This window comes from Nicotiana attenuata, unplaced genomic scaffold (genome assembly GCF_001879085.1).
Source record: "Nicotiana attenuata strain UT unplaced genomic scaffold, NIATTr2, whole genome shotgun sequence".
NCBI classification, from domain to species: Eukaryota; Viridiplantae; Streptophyta; class Magnoliopsida; order Solanales; family Solanaceae; genus Nicotiana; species Nicotiana attenuata.
The window spans coordinates 112,435-122,122 of NW_017670990.1; the positions used below are offsets into that span (position 1 = coordinate 112,435).

Here is a 9,688-nt window from a genome sequence, read left to right on the forward strand (position 1 = left end):
TAATTAGAAAACTAAATCGAAGATAGCAACAGAGAATATGAAAGGGTACCGATAACAAGTAATAGCAAGATAATATTTTTAGAAAACCAAATCCAAGGTAGCAAACAAGAATATGAACGAAGTACTTCTAGCAAACTACGGAATTACCGATGGAAAGTAATAATGGAACAAGACATGCGAATATAGCAAACTAAGAAAAAAAGGGTACCGTACTAGCACTAATACTATCGAACTAGAGAAGACAAAGGGAAACACACGACTACCTACTAAACTTATACCCTAATCTTCAACCTCCACATCCTTCTATCTAGGGCCATGTCCTCGGTAAGCTCAATCTGCACCATGTCTCGCCTGATCCCAGATGCTTGAAACTCTCTCTCTTGGGAATGACTTGCATATCGAGCCTACAGTCCTCGCCCGCCTCCTGGGTAACACCGTTGAACTTGCACTCTAAGTATTCTGTCTTGGTCCTTCTCAACTTAAAACCCTTAGACTCTAGAGTATGTCTCCAGACCTCCAACCTCTCATTAACGCCACCTCGCGTCTCATCAATTAGGAGTCATTCGCAAATAACAAGCACCAAGGCACCTCCCCTTGAATGTGATGCGTCAAGAATCCATTGCCAGGGAAAACAAAAACGAGCTAACTACTAATCCCTGATGCAACCCCATCTCAATCGAAAAGTAGTCAGAGTCTTCTCCTGCTGTCCTAACCCGTATCTTAGCCCCATCATACATGTCCTGAATCACTCTAATATACGCTACAAGAACTTCTCTAGCCTCCAAACATCTCCTTACAACCTCTCTCGGGACTTTGTCATAGGCTTTCTCCAGGACAATGAACACCATATGCAAATCCTTCTTCACCGCCCTATACTGCTCCACCAATCTCCTCACAATGTGAATGGCCTCAATAGTCGACCGTCCCGGCATGAAACCAAACTAGTTCTCGAAAATGGACACACACCTCCTCAACCCCTTTAATCACCCTCTCCCACACTTTCATCATATGCCTTAGCAACTTGATACCCCTATAGTTATTGTAGTTTTGGACATCCCCCTTGTTCTTGTACAACGGGATCATCGTACTTCACCTCCAATCTTCGGGCATCTTCTTCGTCCTAAAAATGACGTTAAACAACCTAGCAAGCCATTCCAAGCCCTCCTTACCCATGCTCTTCCATAATTCTATCGGGATCTCGTCCTGCCCAGTCGCTCTACCCCTACTCATCCTGCGCATAGCCCCTATAACCTCCCCCACTCGTATGCGTCTATAGTACCCAAAATCTCGCTATCGCTCCGAGTACTCCAACTCCCCCAGCACAATGCCCCTATCTCCCTCTTCATTCAAGAGTTTATGGAAGTAAGACTGCCATATCTACCTAATGTGTGCCCCCTCTAATAAAACTCTTCCCTCCTCGTATTTTATGCATCTCACTTGGTCTAGATCCCGAGCCTTCCGCTCCCTCACCTTCGCTAGCCTGTACAACTTCTTGTCCCTGCTTTATCCCCAATTTCTTCGTATAAACGACTAAATGCCGCGGTCTTAGCTGTAGTAACTGCCAACTTTGCCTCCTTCCTAGCCTTCTTATACCCCTCCCTATTAGCACTCTTCTACCCCTCATCTATACTCTTTACTAGCTTTAAATATGCAGCTTTCTTGGCTTCCACTTTCCCTTGAACCTCTTTGTTCCACCATCTGTCCCCTTTATGGACACTAGAAAAACCCTTTGAGACCCCTAACACCTATCTCGCCGCCTCTCTAATGCAATTTTCTATCATAGACCACATACAACTCGCGTCCCCGCTACTCCTTCAGGCCCCAAATCTAGCAAATTCTCCCCCCAACTCCTGGGCCTTGTCCTTAGTCAATGCACCCCACCTGTCCCTAGGTTTACCAGACATAGGACTCTTTTTCGTCGTCCACTTGATCTCTAAGTCCATAATCAAAAGCATATGCTGGGTCGTAAGATTCTTACTCGGGATGACCTTGCAATCCGTGCATAGACCTCTATCACATTTCCGGAGAAGTAGATAATCAATCTGGGTCTTGGCCACCGTCTCCAAAAAGTTATCAGTTGCTCTGCCTTCTTCGGGAAACACGAGTTTGTGATCACCAGCTCAAAAGCTTTAGCGTACTCTAGCAACGAAGTAACTCCTCCGTTTCTATCTCCAAAATCGAAGCCACCATGCACACCGTCATATCCCCCAGGCGACCTCCCAATGTGGCCATTAAAATCACCCCGTATAATAAGCTTCTCGATGGACGGTATACCCCGCACCAACCCATCCAAATCTTCCCAAAAGCGTCTTTTAACCTCCTCATCCAAACCCACCTGAGGCGCGTAAGTACTAACTACGTTCAGCGTTTACCCTCCCACGACTATCTTAATGGCCATCAACTTGTCATTCACCTTCTTAACCTCAACCATTAGCTCCCTTAGATCCTTATTAACTAAAATTCTTACGCCATTCTTCCCTCTCACCCTCCCCGAGTACCATAACTTAAACCCATCAGCCTCCCGAGCCCTGTTCCCCACCCATCTAGTCTCCTGGAAACAAGCCATGTTAATCTTCCTCTTATGGAGAATCTTTGCTAACTCTATAGACTTCCCCGTTAGAGTCCCTATATTCCACAACCCCACTCTCAACCTAGAAGGTGCCTTACCCCCTGCCACCCTTCCCCTCAATCCCCCGCTCCGCCCCCCTCCCCCCCCCCCCCGAGGACATGCCCTCACTCTATCATAGCTTGGCGCAGCTACTAGACCAACACAAAGCTACAAAATGAATAGACTAAAAAGGAATAGGCTAACAGAAACCTATTGGTACACAAGGTGCTAATAAGAGATTCGACTAAGTAGAGACAAACTATGTATTAGCTATAACACTAAAGTGATAGACAGAGACAGATATAAGCAGACAAGTCTAACTAAATATAATTTAAACAGGATACTGTAGATGTCAAACATACATGCAAGCAAAAAAGAAAAAAATAACAATAAAAATACCGATACCACGAATACCATATATAGAACGAAAGAACCTGGAGCAAGTTTTCCTGAAGTGTGTTGGATCTGCTCAAGAGCAATGACAATCCTGTTGCGTCCGACTGGAAAGCTGTTCGAAAGTCGCCGAAATTTATCAAACTACCGGAAATCTATACGCACGCTGAAAAATAATCCGTCCTCACCGGGAAAATGTTGCACCTGTCCAATGAAACAGAACGCACCCACACACACATAAAGGGGGGAGAGAGAAAGGGAAAGAGAGATAGAGGAAGAAAAAGATGGAGCAAGGGGCGCCGAAAAATGCAAAACAAGAAGAGTCGCCAGAAATTAAGGGTCGCCGGACTTGAAGCAACTCGCCTGGAACACGCACGTCCCGACTCTGGTGGCGAGAAGGGCCAGAAGCTACTGGAAAAGAAGAGAAGGAAGAAAAAGGAGAGAGAAAGAGAAAGGGAGAGAGAGAGAAATGACGTAAAGAGAGAAGTGAACTTACCTGTAACAACACCTGTGGCGGCGACGGCAAAGCAGCAGATGCCGGAGTGTGGCTACGGGAATTACCATTGCGGGAGGGGGGAGGGGGGGATAGAACATTAGGCAGTAAACGTTAGAAGGGAAGGAGAGAGAAAAAGTCCCAAAAGTTGATTCGATATGATTGTATTCTAGTTTGCAACTTCCATGCAAGAAAAAAAGGTTTAAAAAGTTTTAAGCTAAATGCCAACATTCTACAACAAAAAAGACATTCATTCACCCAAAGCCTTGTTTGGTCATATGCTCTCCTATTTAAACCAGTAGGAAAGGTGTCACGACCCAAAATCCGACTAGTCGTAATGGAACTTAACCCAACCCACTAGTTAAGCCAGTTTAACAATATCCAACTTCAAATGAGATTTACTAAGAAAATAATGATGAAAAAGGGCTGGTAGTACAAATCACGAGCTTCTAAGATTTAGAGTTTACAAAGCTGGTATGAAATAAATACATCATCTTTTCAAAATACCCTTAAACAGATTCATAAATCTAAAGCTACCAAGAACATGAGGCAGCTATAACCAGAATGTAGGTACCTCTTCAATGCCAGCTCCCGCGACACACAATAACATCAACTCCAAAATCTACACACAAGGCGTAGAAGTGTAGTATGAGTACAACCGACCCCCATGTACTCAATAAGTAACAACCCTAACCTTAGGTTAGAAGCAGTGACAAGCTTGTACAACGGTCAGAGTCCAACACTAATAGCTAAGAAAAACTCGTAACAATACAATGATAACAATATGAGTAATACTCAAAGATATGATGCTCAGCTCGTTCATAGTTACGGAAAATAGGCATGCTTTTCAGGTATAAAAGTAAAACCCAAATATTTCACCGAATTCTTCAATATATGAGTATGTCCGAAAACTGTGATTTTTTCCAAAAACTTTCAACAACAGATAAGGCGTTTCATTATCAGAATGCATGAGAAAAGTACATCTCTATGCTTACATATCAATGTGCATGTAAAGTCATGAATGTCACAATACCGTACAACATGAGGAAATACATGTCTATGCCTGCATGCCAAGTATGCATGTCAAGTGTATTTCACCACAATGATAAACTCGTGTGCTCATGCTCTTATAGTATTCAACCTCACTCAGCACGCTCAATCACTTAGCACCTCCCAATAACTCAGCACCTCCAAATCACTTAGCACTCTCAGTTACTCGGCACTCGCACACGACACTAGCACTTGACACTTGCACTCGGTAGGTACCTGTGCTCGCTGTTGGTATGTCAGACCCCGGAGGGGCAGGATCCTGCCCAAGCGCTAATATAAGCCAATCATGGCATGCTGCGGCATGCAACCCGATCCCATCATGAAAAAAAGCCTGCTGCAACGTGCAACCCGATCCTATAAACATCACTCACTATCAAGCCCTCGGCCTCAGTCATTCATCATCCTCTCCAGTCTCTCGGCCTCACAAATCTCATGCCAATCAGTCCCAAATAATGATAAAATTATGTGATACCAAATGATAACAGAGACTGAGATATGATATGTAAACGAATGAGTATGACTTAGTATGTAATTGCAATTTAAGTAAATACAACAACAAAAATGACCTTAGTGGGTCCCAACAGGATAAGCGTATCGCCTAATCATGGTTTCTAACATGGATCACAACTCAATTACTCTAGCACGTAGAAATTCAATGTGCATGTGAAGTCACGAATTTCACAATACCGTACAACATGAGGAAATACATCTCTATGCCTACATGCCAAGTATGTATGTAAAGTGTAATGCACCACAGTGATAAACTCATGTGCTCATGCTCTTGGAAAAACTTACTCTACATGCTCGATCACTCAGTCCTCCCAGTCACTCAGTCTTCACAATCACTCAGTCCTCCTAATTACTCGGTACTACCGCTCGTCACTCGCTCTCGGCACTCACGCTCGGTGCTTGCACTTAGCACTCGCACTCAGTAGGTACCTGCGCTCACTGCTGGTATGTCAGACTCCGAGGGGCGGATCCTGCCCAAGCGCTAATATAAGCCAATCATGGCATGAATCAATAAAGCTAGTTGCGGTGGGCAATCCGATCCCATAAATAACACTCACAATCAGGCCCTGGGCCTCACTCAATCATCAATATCTCTAGTATCTTGGCTCACTAATGTCATGTCAATCAACCCAAACAATTATAACATGATGTGACAATAAATGATAACAGAGACTGAGATATGATATGCAAATGAATGAATATCACTGAGTGTGTAATTTCAATTTAAGCAAATAACTCGAATACAGAAATGACCTCAGTGGGTCCCAACAGGATGAGCATTTAGCCTAAACATGATTTCTATCATGGAGTACAGTTCAATTACTCTAGCACGTAGAAATTTTATGGATAGAAACAAGGTTAGGTAACTACACAATACCACAGAATCAACCGATTCATAATTCTCACGGTGCATGCCCACACGCCTGTCACCTAGCATGTGCGTCACTTTAACACCAAACACATAACACATATATTCACGGGTTCATACCCTCAGCACCACATTTAGAAGAGTTACTTACCTCGAACAAGCCAAATCCAATATCGAGCAAGCCAAACAATACTCTAGAAACACCATCTCGTGCGTACCGGTCTCCGAACAGGTCAAAACTAGCCAAAGAAACTCATGAACATAAAATAGTGCCAAATGAAACAAACCCAATAGATAAAGGTTGAATCTTTAATCAAAAGCCCAAAGTCAACCAAAAAGTCAAACTCAGGCCCGCATCTCGGAACCCGACGAAACTCAAAAAATCTGACAACCCATTCAAGTACGAGTCCAACCATACTAGTTTCACTCAAGTCCGACTCCGAATCGATGTTCAAAACTTAAAAATTCACTTTATGAAATTTTAGACAAAACCTCCCTAATTTCACTTTGAAATCATAATTCAAATGCCAAAAACGAAGATGGATTCATGAAACATAACCAAAACCGAGCATAGAACACTTACACCAACCCACGTGGTGAAAATCTCCTCCGAAATTGCCCAAATCTGAGCTCCCCAACTCAAAATATGACCAAATGAACAAACTCTCGATATTAAATGTTTCTGCCCAACTGTTCTACCTCGTTTCCTGTACCAAACAATCCCGAAACTCATTTGGATTCTTCCAGTGGATTCCTTGAGAAATTCCAATCAAGTTAGGCTTTTGAATCACTCCATTTGACCTTATAATGAAGGAAATATGTTGGTCTCAACATTTGAATATAATGCAGATTTTTAAATACGAATTCAGTGGCAATTTCGTAATTAATCTGGAAAAAAATCTTGCAACCCAATTCTTAGTAAAATGATCATAAATTCCTCATACATTATTGAAACTTGATGATTCCAATTGCTATGGTTCCAAAATAACGATACAGATCTAATGATTTAATCGAAATAGAAATTGAAGCTCATTTGCTTAATGTGGTACCATTTATGCTTGAAGAAACGACGTTGAAACATAAAAAACGAGCGCAACACAACCCAAACCTGTCCGAAACTTACCCGAGTCCCTCGTGGCCCCGTCTGAAAATACCAACAAGTCTCATAACATAACACAAACTTACTCGAGGCCTAAAATGACACATAACAACATTACAACCACGAATCGCACCTCAAATCGAATTTAATGAACTTTGAATCTTTCAACTTCCAAAACTCGTGCCGAACTTTATCAAATCAACTCGAAATGAACTCAAAGTTTGCACAAAAGTCCCAAATTACATAACAAAGCTATTCCAATTCTTGGAACTACAATCCAAATCCGATATCATCAAAGTCAACCCCTGTCAAACTTATGAACATTCCAAACCTTCACATTTCCAACTTTTGCCAAATAGTGCCGATACCTTCTCGAAATATCCAAATGCAAATCCGGGCATATGACCAAGTCCAAAATTACCATCCGGACCTAACAGAATCATCAAAACTCTAATCCTAGGTCAAGTACTAAAAAGTCAAACTTGCTCAGCTCTTCCTACTTAAGCTTCCTAGTTGAGAATCATTCTTTCAAATCAATTCCGAATAACCTGAAAATCAAAACCTACAATTCACACAAGTCATAATACATCATACGATGATGCTCAAGACTTCAAATAGCTGAACGGAATGCAAATGCTCAAAATGACCGGTTGGGTCATTACATTCTCCCCACTTATACATACGTTCGTCATCGAACGTGCCAAGAATTGTTCTAAAGCCATCAAATTACCGTGTAACCTTACCATGCACATGCTCGGGGGGTGGGGGGGAAGGGGTGATCCCACGTCACCCCAATCTATGTAATCCTGACAACACATCATAACTGAAGATCATTACTTTAACCTTAGTCTGTAAGTCTTATAACCCAATTTCCAACATCCGGAATTCTTTACAAGACCTAAATCTCGCATCTACGCACTGTATAAGTCTGACCAAGTTGTATCAAGCGATAACCATACCCAAGATGAAATCATATGATATGCCACATAACTCGCATACTCGTAGCAATAACTTCCGACCACAATAACTGCTCAAAACAAACCCGATACTAGTAATATATCTCGTATCAATTAAAACCTCGTTCTAAAACCTTCGTATAATGCCAATGATGAAAGAAACACATAGAAATTCATAAACACTTATCAGATCAACAAGTCATGGAGCCCTCTCTTGTTTGACAAGAACCAAAGCCAAATCGTAAGCTGACTTCCAATATTATTCCTCCATACATACTGCAATCAAATTCGATAGTACCCATTCTAGGTCCAGTGACCTCATCTCATCAAACAAAACCATTCTGTTGACATGCCACTCCAATACAACCTAAAGCCAAAAACTGTTCAATCCGTGCACCAATAATCAACAATTCAAATGTACTCAATCATGGGAAATGACTCAAATGAGAGAACCATCCACGACCTCAACAAGAACCACCACAACGCAATGCTATGAAACTATCACACATAGTAGGACCAAGACACACGAATCTAACACAAAGGATCATATCCTAACATTGCCCCGCTGCAATGCGTGACCCATCCAAATCGGTCCATATAAAATATCTCAAGCCACAATGCTCAAAAGCAACAAGTACACATAATTCGACATTAAGTATACGAAGTACATGACCATAACCATGGAGAAGCAATAACACAATATACCACAGCCAGGAAAGAACATAACCAAGGTGCAATCAACCATTCAACACCCTAATAACCATCTCGCTCAAATTTCGTTGCAAGGCCCAAATAGAAAACATCATGTGTGCACATAACCAATAAATCACAAACCCTCATAGCATAGAAGAGTAACTCATAGAACATATCCGAACACTAACAAGCTCAACTCTAACCGAATGCTAGACCCCTCAACACAGACAGTTATGAGTCAACAAATCTAACCTGGAGTAGAATACACATCCTCATTGGGCCTACAAATGGGCCCCCAAATTAACTCCGGTCATCCCCAAATGGATAAATAGCTCTCCAAATGTCCATAATGATATAACCATAACACGTACCACCATCTAGCTAACTTTGGCCACATCTTCACAGTCCGCAACCCCGAAACAATCTGCTTCTGAGAACTCTCAGTCTCCAAATCCATAGAACACATGAATCACCATAGCCGATCCCAACTCCACCACTCGAATGACTAACACATCTCTCATACATAATTATTTCCACGAGAAATACTTCTATAATTCTTCCATGCCACGTAGCAAAATCTGAACATCAATAGTCGATCAACCAGGCGAGTACCACAATACCAATGAAGCATCTGTAAGTCAAAACACAGTGTGCCTTCTAAAATGCGCACCCTCTCAGGCATTACCAAGTACTTATAGCATTCATTGAAACATCGGAAACCGTCCATGCTATCTGAGAATTCATGATCTTCCCTTTAAAATTGAACCGTGACCTTGCACATGAAAATATCAATCCCACGTGATGCGCCACATGTATCATGCCATCATGTGAAAAGCACGAGAATCTCATTAACAACTATGAGTCACAAGAAGAAGACATACCCGATCAATTAGAAGCCTTCCACTTGATCCCATCCAGGAGAAATTACAACATGCAACATACCCCTCATACCTATAGATAATATTTATCTCAAATTTTGGCAGAAATCATCGAGAACACTTCGAAGCCCATTTGCACA

General features: G+C 42.0%; 1 protein-coding gene across 1 annotated transcript; it reads right to left on the minus strand.

Moving 5' to 3' along the window:
* Window positions 1-1,036: 1,036 nt before the first annotated feature.
* LOC109245046 lies at window positions 1,037-2,566 on the minus strand. Its single transcript, XM_019412230.1, has 3 exons — window positions 2,414-2,566; window positions 1,979-2,335; window positions 1,037-1,120 (listed from the first exon to the last, which is right to left on the minus strand). The coding sequence occupies exons 1-3, from the start codon at window positions 2,564-2,566 to the stop codon at window positions 1,037-1,039; spliced, it is 594 nt and encodes a 197-aa protein (XP_019267775.1).
* Between the last annotated feature and the right edge of the window lie 7,122 nt (window positions 2,567-9,688).

Excerpts from the sequence above, each read along its gene's own strand:
- LOC109245046 (XM_019412230.1), bottom strand. The coding sequence starts at position 2,566 with ATGGCTTGTTTCCAGGAGACTAGATGGGTGGGGAACAGGGCTCGGGAG. Across the intron at positions 2,336-2,413 it reads TAATGGTTGAGGTTAAGAAG|GTGGGTTTGGATGAGGAGGT; the intron begins GTGAATGACAAG and ends TACGCGCCTCAG. Across the intron at positions 1,121-1,978 it reads GGATTGCAAGGTCATCCCGA|GACGAAGAAGATGCCCGAAG; the intron begins GTAAGAATCTTA and ends CGTCATTTTTAG.